This window comes from Eubalaena glacialis, chromosome 1 (assembly GCF_028564815.1).
Source record: "Eubalaena glacialis isolate mEubGla1 chromosome 1, mEubGla1.1.hap2.+ XY, whole genome shotgun sequence".
Taxonomy (NCBI): domain Eukaryota; kingdom Metazoa; phylum Chordata; class Mammalia; order Artiodactyla; family Balaenidae; genus Eubalaena; species Eubalaena glacialis.
This window is the reverse complement of record NC_083716.1, coordinates 184,294,628-184,309,638: the sequence shown is the minus strand read 5'-3', so window position 1 is coordinate 184,309,638 and position 15,011 is coordinate 184,294,628. Positions and strand designations below refer to the sequence as shown.

Sequence of the window (15,011 nt, the reverse complement as noted above, 5' to 3'; positions counted from 1 at the left end):
TAGAGGATCACAATAAAACCCCTTCTATTTATTCCAAGACCTTGGCTTCCAAACTATTAATTCAATACAGAGAATGAATTTCTCGCATTATGAATCCAAGAAAAAGGGTCCCCTGAAAGCCTTCCCCAATAACAGTTCTTCAGGTCTACTACTCTCAAATAGTGACGAAAATCCACCATTTCATCCTTCCCCCTTCCTGACAGAGTCCAGGGTCTCATCCACGCTCTCTTAAAAGCGAGATGGTCCGCACTTTCAGGGACCCGAATGCCTTCCGCCCACCCGTGTCACCTCCCTTCCCATCTCGCCGGTGCCCTCCCGCAGCACAGGCCCGGACTGGTCCCTCACCGGCTCCACAGAGCCGCTACTCACCGCTTCTTGGGGATGGTGCCCGACTCCTGCGCGGCGGGAGTGGCAGTGGGCGCCGCCGTGGCGGCCGCCGCCGCCGCCGCTCTCCGCGCTTTGCACTCATTGGTACTCAAAGCCTCCTGGGGCCGCCCCAGCAGATGGCCCGAAAGAACCCGCAGCCTCCGCCCGGCGCGGTCCCGCTCCCTGTCCGCTGCAGAACCGGAGCCCGCGCCCGCGACCGTCCCGCCCGCCGCCGCAGCCGCAGCCGCCGCCGCCGCCGCCGCCTCCGCCATGGCTTCCGCCTTGTGCCGCCGCCCGGGACCGCTGGGCGCGGGTGAAAGGTCACTCAGAGCTGCGCCCGGCGCGACCATTCGCTGAGGCGCATCCCGGCAGCCACCGCGGCGACTGGGCGGCGGGTGCCATGCGCCTGGAGCTTCATAGACTCAGCTCCCGCCCACCGCACCCGCCCGCCTCCGCGGTCACGCCCCAGACCGCCGACACCTGTTAAGCAGGTGAGTTCGAGCAGTCCCGGGGTTGGTTCGGCCCGGTATGGGCTAGACCGGGAGCCAAACCGCAAGCGCCCCCGAGGTGTCCTAGTGCCCTGGGTGGGCTCCTCGAGTGTGGCCTGAGCCTCTGGAGTAGCTTTCGGGAGTAGACGCCTCGGAGCAGGAGACATGGGCGGTGCAGGGGACCTGACGAGCGAACCAACGCCATCCTTTCCTGCTGCTCCACCTCTGCTCCCCCTTCCTGCGGAGTCACTAAACTAACTCAAAACTGATTCGTGCCTATAACCATTAGAGCAAATAGCTATCATTTTCTCGTCGCCTACTTCGTGCCTGACACTGTGCTTAATGCTAGATCTCAAGTAAGTAATCTCCATTTTACAGATGAAAAAACTGAGACTCCGAGACACTAAGTTGCCCGAGGGCGTGCAGCTAGTAAATGCTAATGCTGAGTTGCAACCTAGGTTCTCTTTCCGTGGTTACTGGAAATTATCTACAAATTGACTTCATTTTTGGAGAGTGGCACCTGGTGAAATTAGGGGCATATCAGTAGGACAGTGCTCCACAATCGTTTTCAGCCAGTTGACTAGATACACTTTTATAAGCCACCTTGCAGACCTCAGCCATCAGAAGTAGAGTTCCTTTTTGCATAATGTGCAAAAGATAAGTCTTGGGAATGGCAAGAGAAAGGGTTGCCATAAGCATTCTAAGCCCATTGAAGTCACCTCCTTTCTGAAGAGCCACCTTCTTGCTAACACAGTCTCTGTGAAAGAGTTAAGATATTCCAGGAGTTATTTGACTGATAGAAAAGAACTATTTAATAGTTCTGAGACAATTCAGGCAACAGTGAAGAGGACTTGGTTTGTATGCCTGATCTCCAGATCTTAAGAGAGAGTTCAATGTTAAACGTCCAGTCTAACTACAGAATCACTGAGCCCCACTCCTATTTAGCTGCTGCTTCAAACCATTGGCTATTTCAGATAGACTAGGAGTGAAAAAAAGGGGGCAGTAAATTGCTGAGTGTCTAAGGGAAAAAACTCAAGTCTGAGAGTTCAGCAACTCTAGTCTTTGAGCTTCTCACACCCTATCTAGATGTTTCTAGAACAACATTGAAACACCAGCTAGCCCATTTGCTTGCAATCATGTAAAATTCATAGATTTCTAGCCAAAATGCTGTATAAGCAACAAAGATTCCTCAGAATCTTTTTGGAATAAGACAGAGCTATTAATTTTTGCTTGACTCCCGGAGAGCTCAGTCTAATACTATTGGCATGCCTTAAATGTAAATGTAGTTAACTGACTTCCACAGTCTTTTCCATATTGAGGTTGAACATGCTTCTTGCCAACTCTCAGGAGACAAAATTTATAAATTTTGCTGATATCAACAGAATAACAAAAAGCCTTTTCTCCTGCGTGATGAAAAACTTGATGTAAACCAAAATTACAGTTTTGGTATAAACCATTATAGCTGTGGAAAAACTGCTGATCATATATATTTCAAATATGTGTACGGTAATGAAACACATGTAGGCAGTAAAAACACTTGTTGAGAGCCTATTATGTAACTAACTCATGTGGTATGAGATGCAAAAGTATTTAAGCCTATGCTTCATCTACATGGTAGAATTAGCTAGTTAGGAGTTAGGATATATGTAGGGAACAAACTGTGTGATACTATCAGGTGGAATAAGTGTGATGTAGGTGACCGTGGTGAAGGATTTCCTAACCCCTCTCCTTGCAAGAGCAAAGCCCAAGCAGAGTGCCCTGATACTTGTTTCATGCTACCTAAGAGAAACAAATGTTTCACATGAAGCATGGTCCATTGAGATTCCCACCAATGGCAAAACCTCAGTGATACCACATTCAGGAGGGCCATCTCTGCAAACTTATTCCTTCTGAGTCCTGGAACACTTGGCCCTTAATAACCTAGATCCCCATGGAGAGGAGACCATAAGTACAGATTCAAAGTGTGAACCCATAACATGTGGAATTTAAATGGAGTGGCCTTTATTTGCATTTACAACATCTCTTCTAATATAAGGCACACAAAAAAGTGAAATTAACTCCTGAAACATGCACCAAATTTCTTTATTGCACTGACTTTCATTACTTATCTTATTACTTTCATTACTTACAATTAATGGAGTTGTTTCCAGTTTGGGACTACTGTGGATAAGGTTGCTATAAACGTTCTTGAATATGTCTCTAGGTGGACATGTAGATGAATTTCTGTAACATACCCATCTAAGAGTGGAATTTCTACGTCATCAAGTATGCATATATTTAATAGATAATGAAATGCCAAACTTTTCCAAAGGGATTGTACAAAATCGATTCCAGCAGCATGGGAGAGTTCCCATATGAGAGTTCTGACATGTTATTGTCAGTCTATTTAGTTTTAGCTATTATATACTATTATCTTGTTATGGTTTTAATTTGTGTTTCCCGAATTACTAATGAGATCAAGTGCCTTTTTGTGTGTGTTTATTGGCCATTTGGATATCATCGTTTATGAATGAGTAATAAAGATAGATCTCCTGTATTACCTTCTAGAAGCCTTACAGTTTGTCCTTTCACATTTACACCTACAATTTACCTGGAATTGATTTTCATTTATGGTGTAGAGACCAGGTTTCTTTTTTTTTTCCAATATGAGTATCCAGTTGTTTCAGCACCACTTGTTGAAAATATGTTGTTCTATAATACATTGCCATCTTTGTCATAAATCAAGTGTCCATATAGCATTAGTCTGTTTCTGGGCTCTGTATTCTATTCCATTGGTCTATTTATCTACCTTATGCCAGTATCACACTGGCTTAGCTACTGTATATTCTTTTAGATCTTCTACATACAGTTATATCATTTGTGAATAATAACAGTTGATTTCTTCCTTTCCATCCTTATACCTTGTTACTTCTTTTTCTTGCTTTAGCCAATTGGCTAGGACCTCCGGTACAGTGTTGAAGAGAAGTAGTAGTGGCACCTTTATGTTGTTCCTGATTTCAAAGGGAAATCTCTCAACACTTCACTACTGTTTGAAGTGGGTTGCTGAGTTTTTGTTTTGTTTTGTTTTTTAACAAACGTTTTAGCAGGTTAAGGAATTCCCCTTCTAATCCTAGTTTGCTGAGAGTTTTTATCATGATTGGATATTGAGTTTTATCAGATGTTTTTTCTGCACCGGTTGAGATGATCATAGGATTTTTCTCTTTTATTCTGTTAGTATGGTAAATTACATGGATTGGTTTTCCACTGTTCAACCAATCTTGCAATACTGGCATAAACCCAACCTAATCATGACATATTGGCCTTTTTATGTATTACTGAATATAGAGTAGTATTAAAATTTTGTTTAATATTTTGTGTCTATGTTTACAAGTAAGGTTGGTCTATTATTTTCCTTCTAATAGAAACATGTCAGGTTTTGCTGGCCTCATGAAACACGCTAGTGAGTACTTCTTTGTTTTCTAGGCTCAGGAAGAGTTTGTGTAAGATTGATCATTATTTCTTCCTTAAGTGTTTGCTAGAATTCACCAAAGAAACAATCTGAACCTAAAGTTTTCCTTATGGGAAGTTTTTTATTAAAAGATTAAGTAGTTTAATGCTATTCAGATTTTCTATTTCTGCTTGTTTCAGTTTTTAACAGTGTTTTTCTAGCACATTGTCTACTTCATTTACATTTTCAAATTTATGGACAGAGTTTTTCGTAGTATCTTCTATTATCATTTAATGTCTATAGGATCTTTGGTAATGTCCCACTTTTTTATTCCCAACATTGGTTATTTTGCTATCTCTTGCTTTTTTTTTTAAATCAGTTTGCCAGGCATTTAGCAATATTATTACTTTTTTAAAGGACCAACCTTTGACTTCGTTGATCCTATTATATGTATGCTTTATTTTTTATTAATTTCTGCTAATATTGCTTATCACTTCCTATCTTCCACTTTTTTTTCTAATTTTTGGAAAGGAATGCTTAGCTCATTGGTTTCTCAGCCTTTTGTTGTGTTTCTTTTCTGATATATGCATTTAGGACTATAAATTTCTCTATAAGCAATTAACTTCAAGTTTCGATAACATTATTTTCATTATTGTTCAGTTCCAAATAGTTTCCATTTGTATTTGAAAAGAATAATTTGTATTCTCTCTTGTTTAGGGGTACAGTGTTCCCCAAATACAAATTTGACCTAATGACTGTATTGTTCAAGTCTTTTATATCCTAACTGATATTTAATTATTTTATCAATTATTGAAGTATGTTAAGATCTCCCACTATCATTATGGATTTATATCTTTTTCCTTGTACAGCTAATCTTTGTTTTCTGTACTTTGAAGCTATATATCAGATATGTCAAAATTATTATATTTTCCTGATGAATTGAACATTTTATAATTATCAGATATCCCTCTCGTTTTTCTTTTTTCTTTTTTTTTTTTAATTAATTATTTATTTATTTTTTGGCTGTGTTGGGTCTTCGTTTCTGTGCGAGGGCTTTCTCTAGTTGTGGCAAGCGGGGGCCACTCTTCATCGCGGTGCGCGGGCCTCTCACTATCGCGGCCTCTCTTGTTGCGGAGCACAGGCTCCAGACGCGCAGGCTCAGTAATTGTGGCTCACGGACCTAGTTGCTCCGCGGCACATGGGATCTTCCCAGACCAGGGCTCAAACCCGTGTCCCCTGCATTGGCCGGCAGATTCTCAACCACTGCGCCACCAGGGAAGCCCCCCTCTCTTTTTTCTAATACTGATTTCTGTCTTAAAGTTTAGCTACAGCAACTTGTATGTGTGTGTGCAGGGCAGTGGTGGTCTTATCCTATGACTTTAAATCTTTTTGTATTCATATATTTTAGATGTGTCTCTTGTAAACAGCATTTAGTTGTTTTCTTTTAGGAAGTATTAGCACAAAATCTTGGATCATTTAACCTATTTAAATTTAATTCACTTACCAATATATTTGGTGTAATGGCTAAGAGCACTAGCCTCATTGCCAGACAGACTTGGGTTTGAATATTGGCTCCACCATTGATCAGATGTGTTGTCTTAAGGTTGTCGCATTAATATCTTTGGGCTCAGCTCCTTGTCTGTAAAATTAGGATAGTAATAGCTAATTCCAGGGGTATTAAAGGATTAATGAGCAAAAATATAGTAAATTCTAGCTGCTCTTATGGAAGTGGGAATGAGGCTGGTATAAGGATGACAGCCCTCCTGCATAAAATAATGCATGCTAGAGGGAAAAGAAATAAGGTTGAACAAGAAATGTGAGACCAAATCTGGGGAGCATTGAAAACTTAGCAGAAGAGTAAACACTTGATCTGGTGGAAGTTATTTTAAGTTCTTGAGCAGGGAATTATCATGACAATCCTGGAAAGACCACTACTTTGGAATTCATTCTCAAGTGGAAGTCAGCCTATCAGGTGTACCTGAGAAGCTGTCCACAGTTGTAAAAAGAAGCTCTACCAGCAAATGATGAAGACATAAAGAACTCCTACGGGGACTTCCCTGGTGGCGCAGTGGTTAAGCATCTGCCTGCCAATGCAGGGGACAAGGGTTCGATCCCTGGTCCAGGAAGATCCCACATGCCACAGAGCAACTAAGCCTGTGCGCCACAACTACCGAGCCTTTGCTCTAGGGCCCATGCTCCACAACAAGAGAAGCCACAACAAGAGAAGCCACGGCAATGAGAAGCCCGCGCACCACAACAAAGAGTAGCCCCCACTACCCGCAACTAAAGAAAGCCTGCGCGCAGCAACGAAGACCCAATGCAGCCAGGAAAAAAAAAGAACTCCTACAAAAGAAGTTAGTAATGTTTTTGAATGAACGGAAAGCATTGAACTGTGCTTAGCTGTCTGCTCCAGTAAAAGGCACTGAGTTAGCTCAAGAAATGAAGATGTTTAATGTGAAAGTGGCTACAGGTGGTTACGCATTCTATTGCAATACCATTCCATTTCAGGATGTCACAATCACCCTATGTAGGGTAAGGAGGAACTGCATTAATTAGCAAAATTATTGGGCTGGAGTTGAAAGTACTTTATGTTTTTTTGCTGCTCTGCTACTAACTTGCTATGCAATCTAAAACTCTGTTTCTTCATTTCTTTGTACTTTAGGTAAGAATAATTTCTGGCCTGCCTACCTCTCAGATTTATTGCAAAATGATAAATCTGCAAGGACTTTGGAAACCAAAGTCAAAAGTTACTTTAAAATAATTATTTTCTTTAGAACATATAAAATCAAGATTAGCTATTTATCAATTAATACTCTAAACCAGTAAACTTTTAAACTTTTGCTTTTAGGTAAACTTAAACTCTTTCGTCTCTAGGACTTCTTTACAATCTTAAAAACTGAGAACCCCTAAAGAGCTTTCATTTATTTTTTCCCCCATGTGTCTTTTTTTTTTTTAATTGGAGTATAATTGCTTTACAATGTTCTGTTAGTTTCTGCTATACAATGAAGGGAATCAGCTATATGTATACATATATCCCCTCCCTCTTGGACCTCCCTTCCACCCCCACCCCCATCCCACCCATGTAGGTCACCACAGAGCACCGAGGTGAGCTCCCTGTGCTATACAGCAGGTTCCCACTAGCTATCTGTTTCACACATGGTAGTGTATATATGTCAATCCTAATCTCCCAATTCATCCCACCCTCCCCTTCCCTGCCACCCCCCCGCCCCCGCTATGTCCACATGTCCTTTCTCTACATCTGTGTCTCTATTCCTGCCCTGAAACTAGGTTCATCTGTACCATTTTTCTAGATTCCACATATGTGCATTAATATACGATATTTTTCTCTTTCTGACTTACTTCACTCTGTGTGACAAACTCTGGGTCCAGCCACTTCTCTGTAAATGACCCAATTTCATTCCTTTTTATGCCTGAGTAATACTCCATTGTATATATGTACCACATCTTCTTTATCCATTCATCTGTCGATGGGCATTTAGGTTGTTTCCACGTCCTGGCTATTGTAAATAGTGCTGCAGTGAACATTGGGGTACATGTGTCATTTTGAATTATGGTTTTCTCAGGGTATATGCCCAGTAGTGGGATTGCTGGGTCATATGGTAATTCTATTTTTAGTTTTTTAAGGAACCTCCATACTGTTCTCCATAGTGGCTGTATCAATTTACATTCCCACCAACAGTACAAGAGGGTTCCCTTTTCTCCGCACCCTCTCCAGCATTTACTGTTTGTAGATTTTTTGATGGTGACCATTCTGACCAGTGTGAGGTGATACCTCATTGTAGTTTTGATTTGCATTTCTCTAATAATTAGTGATGTTGAGCATATTTTCATGTGCCTCCTGGCCATCTGTATGTCTTCTTTGGAGAAATGTCTATTTAGGTCTTCTGCCCATTTTTTTATTGGGCTGTTTTTTTGATATTGAGCTCCATGAGCTGTTTATATATTTTGGAGATTAATCCTTTGTCCGTTGATTCGTTTGCAAATATTTTCTCCCATTCTGAGGGTTGTCTTTTCGTCTTGTTTATGGTTTCCTTTGCTGTGCAAAACTTTCAAGTTTCATTAGGTCCCATTTGTTTATTTTTGTTTTTTTTTTTCATTACTCTAGGAAGTGGGTCAAAAAAGATCTTGCTGTGGTTTATCAAAGAGTGTTTTTCCTATGTTTTCCTCTAAGAGTTTTATAGTGTCTGGTCTTACATTTAGGTCTTTAATCCATTTGGAATTTATTTTTGTGTATGGTGTTAGGGACTGTTCTAATTTCATCCTTTTACATGTAGCTGTTCAGTTTTCCCAGCACCACTTTTTTTTTTTAACATCTTTATTGGAGTATAATTGCTTTACAATGGTGTTAGTTTCTGCTTTATAACAAAGTGAATCAGCTATACATATACATATATCCCCATATCTCCTCCCTCTCGTGTCTCCCTCCCACCCTCCCTATCCCACCCCTCTAGGTGGTCACAAAGCACCGAGCTGATCTCCCTGCCAGCACCACTTATTGAAGAGGCTGTTTTTCCTCCATTGTTTATTCTTGCCCCCTTTGTCATAGATTAGGTGACCATAGGTGCATGGGTTTATCTCTGGGTTTCTATCCTGTGCTATTGATCTATATTTCTGTTTTTGTGCCAGTACCATACTGTCTTGATTACTGGAGCTTTGAAGTATAGTCTGAAGTTGGGGAGCCTGATTCCTCCAGCTCTGTTTTTTCTTTCTCAAGATTGTTTTGGCTATTCGGGGTCTTTTGTGTTTCCATACAAATTGTAAAATTTCTTGTTCTAATTCTGTGAAGAATGCCATTGGTAATTTGTTAGGAATTGCATTGAATCTGTAGATTACTTTGGGTAGTATAGTCATTTTCATAATATTGATTCTTCCAATCCAGGAACATGGTATACTTCTCTACCTGTTTGTGTCATCTTTGATTTCTTTCATCAGTGTTTTATAGTTTTCTGAGTACAGGTCTTTTGTCTCCTTAGGTAGGTTTATTCCTAGGTATTTTATTCTTTTTGTTGTGATGGCAAATGGGGTTGTTTCCTTAATCTCTCTTTCTGATCTTTTATTGTTAGTGTATAGGAATGCAAGAGATTTCTGTGCATTAATTTTGTATCCTGCAACTTTACCAGATTCATTGATTAGCTCTAGTAGTTTTCTGGTGGCATCTTTAGGATTTTCTATGTATAGTGTCATGTCATCTGCAAACAGTGACAGGTTTACTTCTTCTTTTCCAGTTTGGATTCCTTTTATTTCTTTTTTTTTCTTTTTTTTCTTTTTTTTTTTTAAACATCTTTATTGAAGTATAATTGCTTTACAATGGTGTGTTAGTTTCTGCTTTATAACAAAGTGAATCAGTTATACATATACATATGTTCCCATATCTCTTCCCTCTTGCATCTCGCTCCCTCCCACCCTCCCTATCCCACCCCTCTAGGTGGTCACAAAGCACCGAGCTGATCTCCCTGTGCTATGCAGCTGCTTCCCACTAGCTATCTATTTTAAATTTGGTAGTGTATATATGTCCATGACACTCTCTCACCCTGTCACATCTCACCCCTCCCCCTCCCCATATCCTCAAGTCCATTCTCTAGTAGGTCTGTGTCTTTATTCCCGTCTTGCCACTAGGTTCTTCATGACCTTTTTTTTTTTTTCCTTAGATTCCATATATATGTGTTAGTATAGTGTATTTCTTTTTCTCTTTCTGACTTACTTCACTCTGTATGACAGACTCTAACTCCATCCACCTCATTACAAATACCTCCATTTCATTTCTTTTTATGCTGAGTAATATTCCATTGTATATATGTGCCACATCTTCTTTATCCATTCATCCGATGATGGACACCTAGGTTGCTTCCATGTCCTGGCTATTGTAAACAGAGCTGCAATGAATATTTTGGTACATGACTCTTTCTGAATTATGGTTTTCTCAGGGTATATGCCCAGTAGTGGGATTGCTGGGTCGTATGGTAGTTCTATGTTTAGTTTTTTAAGGAACCTCCATACTGTTCTCCATAGTGGCTGTATCAATTTACATTTCCACCAACAGTGCAAGAGTGTTCCCTTTTCTCCACACCCTCTCCAGCATTTATTGTTTCTAGATTTTTTGATGATGGCCATTCTGACCGGTGTGAGATGATACCTCATTGTAGTTTTGATTTGCATTTCTCTAATGATTAATGATGTTGAGCGTTCTTTCATGTGTCTGTTGGCAATCTGTATATCTTCTTTGGAGAAATGTCTATTTAGGTCTTCTGCCCATTTTTGGATTGGGTTGTTTGTTTTTTTGTTATTGAGCTGCATGAGCTGCTTGTAAATCTTGGAGATTAATCCTTTGTCAGTTGCTTCATTTGCAAATATTTTCTCCCATTCTGAGGGTTGTCTTTTGGTCTTGTTTATGGTTTCCTTTGCTGTGCAAAAGCTTTTCAGTTTCATTAGGTCCCATTTGTTTATTTTTGTTTTTATTTCCATTTCTCTAGGAGCTGGGTCAAAAAGGATCTTGCTGTGATTTATGTCATAGAGTGTTCTGCCTATGTTTTCCTCTAAGAGTTTGATAGTGTCTGGCCTTACACTTAGGTCTTTAATCCATTTTGAGTTTATTTTTGTGTATGGTGTCAGGGAGTGTTCTAATTTCATACTTTTACATGTACCTGTCCAATTTTCCCAGCACCACTTATTGAAGAGGCTGTCTTTTCTCCACTGTATATGCTTGCCTCCTTTATCAAAGATAAGGTGACCATATGTGCGTGGGCTTATCTCTGGGCTTTCTATCCTGTTCCATTGATCTATATTTCTGTTTTTGTGCCAGTACCAAACTGTCTTGATTACTGTAGCTTTGTAATATAGTCTGAAGTCAGGGAGCCTGATTCCTCCAGCTCCATTTTTCGTTCTCAAGATTGCTTTGGCTATTCGGGGTCTTTTGTGTTTCCATACAAATTGTGAAATTTTTTGTTCTAGTTCTGTGAAAAATGCCAGTGGTAGTTTGATAGGGATTGCATTGAATCAGTAGATTGCTTTGGGTAGCAGAGTCATTTTCACAATGTTGATTCTTCCAATCCAAGAACATGGTATATCTCTCCATCTATTTGTATCATCTTTAATTTCTTTCATCAGTGTCCTATAATTTTCTGCATACAGGTCTTTTGTCTCCTTAGGTAGGTTTATTCCTAGATATTTTATTCTTTTTGTTGCAATGGTAAACGGGAGTGTTTTCTTAATTTCACGTTCAGATTTTTCATCATTAGTATATAGGAATGCAAGAGATTTCTGTGCATTAATTTTGTATCCTGCTGCTTTACCAAATTCATTAATTAGCTCTAGTAGTTTTCTGGTGGCATTTTTAGGATTCTCTATGTATAGTATCATGTCATCTGCAAACAGTGACAGTATTACTTCTTCTTTTCCAATTTGTATTCCTTTTATTTCTTTTTCTTCTCTGATTGCCGTGGCTAGGACTTCCAAAATTATGTTGAATAAGAGTGGCAAGAGTAGACATCTTTGTCTTATTCCTGTTCTTAGAGGAAGTGCTTTCAGTTTTTCACCATTGAGAATGATGTTTGCTGTGGGTTTGTTGTATATGACCTTTATTATGTTGAGGTAGGTTCCCTCTCTGCCCACTTTCTGGAGAGTTTTTATCATAAATGGGTGTTGAATTTTGTCAGAAGCTTTTTCTACATCTATTAGGATGATAGTATGGTTTTTATTTTTTAGTTTGTTAATATTGTGTATCATATTGATTGATTTGTGTATACGGAAGAATCCTTGCATTCCCGGGATAAATCCCACTTGATCATGGTATATGATCCTTTTAATGTGCTGTTGGATTCTGTTTGCTAGTATTTTGTTATCCTCATCAGTGATATTGGTCTGTGATTTTCTTTTTTGTGATATCTTTGTCTGGTTTTGGTATCAGGGTGATGGTGGCCTCATAGAATGAGTTTGGGAGTGTTCCTCCCTCTGCAGTTTTTTGGAAGGGCTTAAAAAGGATAGGTGTTAGCTCTTCTCTAAATATTTGATAGAATTCACCTGTGAAACCATCTGGTCCTGGACTTTTGTTCTTTTGAAAATTTTAAATTACAGTTTCAATTTCATTACTTGTGATTGGTCTGTTTATATTTTCTCATTCCTCCTGGTTCAGTCTTGGAAAGTTGTACCTTTCCAAGAATTTGTCCATTTCTTCCAGGTTGTCCATTTTATTGGCATAAAGTTGCTTGTAGTAGTCTCTTACGATCCTTTGTATTTCTGCAGTGTCAGTTATAATTTCCCTTTTTTCATTTCTAATTTTATTGATTTGAGTCCTCTCTTTTTCTTGATGAGTCTGGCTAAAGGTTTATCAATTTTGTTTATCTTCTCAAAGAACCAACTTTTACTTATATTGATCTTTGCTATTGTTTTCTTTGTTTCTATTTCATTTATTTCTGCTCTGATATTTATGATTTCTTTCCTTCTGCTAACTTTGGGTTCTCTTTGTTCTTTTTTCTCTAGTTGCTTTAGCTGTAAGGTTAGATTGTTTATTTGAGATTTTTCTTGTTTCTTGAGGTTAGATTGAATTGCTGTATACTTCCATCTTAGAACTGCTTTTGCTGCATCCCATAGGTTTTGGGTTGTCGTGTTTTCATTGTCATTTGTTTCTATGTATTTTTTTAATTTCCTCTTTGATTTCTGCAGTGATCTCTTGGTTATTTAGCAGTGCACTGTTTAGCTTCCATGTGTTTGTGTTTTTTACAGTTTTTTTTTCCTGTAATTGATTTCTAATCTCATAGCATTGTGATAGGAAAAGATGCTTGATATGATTTCAATTTTCTTAAATTTCCCAGGGCTTGATTTGTGACTCAAGATGTTATCTATCCTGGAGAATGTTCCGTGTGCACTTGAGAAGAAAGTGTATTCTGCCACTTTTGGGTGGAATGTCCTATAAATATCAATTAAATCTATCTGGTCTGTTGTGTCATTTAAAGCTTGTGTTTCCTTATTTATTTTTTGTCTGGATGATCTGTCCATTGGTGTAAGTGGGGTGTTAAAGTCCTCCACTATTATTGTGTTACTGTCGATTTCCCTTTTTATGGCTGTTAGCATTTGCCTTATGTATTGAGGTGCTCCTATGTTGGGTGCATAAATATATATAATTGTTATATCTTCTTCTTGGATTGTTCCCTTGATTATTATGTAGGTCCTTCCTTATCTCTTATAACAGTCTTTATTTTAAATTCTATTTTGTCTGATATGAGTGTTGCTACTCCAGCTTTCTTTTGATTTCCACTTGCGTGGAATAGCTTCTTCCATCCCCTCACTTTCATTCTGTATGTGTCCCTAGGTCTGAAGTGGGTCTCTTGTAGACAACATATATACGGGTCTTGTTTTTGTATGCATTCAGCCAGTCTGTGTCTTTTGGTTGGAGCATTTAATCCATTTACATTCAAGGTAATTATCAATATGTATGTTCCTATTACCATTTTCTTAATTGTTTTGGGCTTGTTTTTGTGGGTCTTTTTCTTCTCTTGTGTTTCCCACCTAGAGAAGTTCCTTTAGCATTTGATGTAAAGCTGTTTTGGTGGTGCTGAATTCTCTTAGCTCTTGCTTGTCTGTAAAGCTTTTGATTTCTCTGTCAAGTTTGAATGAGATCCTTGCTGGGTAGAGTAATCTTGGTTGTAAGATTTTCCCTTTCATCTCTTTAAGTTTATCCTACCACTCCCTCCTGGCCTGCAGAGTTTCTGCTGAAAAATCAGCTGATAACCTTATGGGGATTCCCTTGTATGTTATTTGTTGCTTTTCCCTTGTTGCTTTTAATATTTTTTCTTTGAATTTAATTTTTGTTAGTTTGATTTATATGTGTCTTGGTGTGTTTCTCCTAGTGTTTATCCTGTATGGGACTCTCTGCACTTCCTGGACTTGGGTGGCTATTTCCTTTCCCATGTTAAGGAAGTTTTCGAGTATAATCTCTTCAAGTATTTTCTCAGAGTCTTTCTTTTTCTCTTCTTCTTCTGGGACCCCTATAATTCGAATGTTGGTGTGTTTGATGTTGTCCCAGAGGTCTCTGAGACTGTCCTCAATTCTTTTCACTCTTTTTTCTTTATTCTGCTCCTCGGCAGTTATTTCCACCATTCTATCTTCTGGCTCACTTATTCATTCTTCTGCCTCAGTTATTCTGCTATAGACTCCTTCTAGTGTATTTTTCATTTCAGTTATTGTGTGGTTCACCACTGCTTGTTTGTTCTTTAGTTCTTCTAGGTCTTTGTTAAACGTTTCTTATGTTTTCTCAATCCATGCCTCCATCCTATTTCTGAGATTTTGGATCATCTTTACTATCATTACTGTGAATTCTTTTTCAGGTAGGTTGCCTATTTCCTCTTCATTTATTTGGTCTTGTAGGTTTTTACCTTGCTCCTTTGTCTGTAACATATTTTTTTGTCATCTCATTTTTTTTGATGGGTGGGGCTGTGTTCCTGTCTTACTGGTTGTTTGGCCTGAGGCTTCCAGCACTGGAGTTTGGAGGCAGTTGGGTAGAGCCAGGTCTTGGCGCTGAGATGAGGACCTCTGGGAGACCTCACTCCGGTTAATATTCCCTGTGATCTGAGGTTCTCTGTTAGTCCAGTGGTTCAGACTCAGTGCTTCCACCACAGGAGCTCAGGCCCGACCCTCAGCCTGTAAACCAAGATCTCACAAGCTGCACAGCATGGCAAAAAAAAAAAAAAAGCAGAACAATAACAAAGAATACAAAA

General features: G+C 39.2%; 1 protein-coding gene and 1 long non-coding RNA gene across 3 annotated transcripts in view; one reads left to right on the top strand and one right to left on the bottom strand.

Annotated features, from left to right (window-relative positions):
- The window catches only part of AGPS (alkylglycerone phosphate synthase), a 141,028-nt gene extending 140,271 nt beyond the window's left edge, over positions 1 to 757 (bottom strand). Inside the window, exon 1 of the mRNA XM_061185417.1 lies at positions 370 to 757. Coding sequence (XP_061041400.1) covers positions 370 to 716 — 347 coding nt within the window. The 5' untranslated portion in view covers positions 717 to 757. The remainder of the gene's footprint in view (positions 1 to 369) is intronic.
- Positions 758 to 883: 126 nt separating this feature from the next.
- The window catches only part of LOC133098983 (uncharacterized), a 134,938-nt gene continuing 120,810 nt past the window's right edge, over positions 884 to 15,011 (top strand). For both annotated transcript variants that reach the window (XR_009702279.1, XR_009702280.1), the window contains exon 1: positions 884 to 1,210. This is a non-coding gene — a long non-coding RNA (uncharacterized LOC133098983). The remainder of the gene's footprint in view (positions 1,211 to 15,011) is intronic.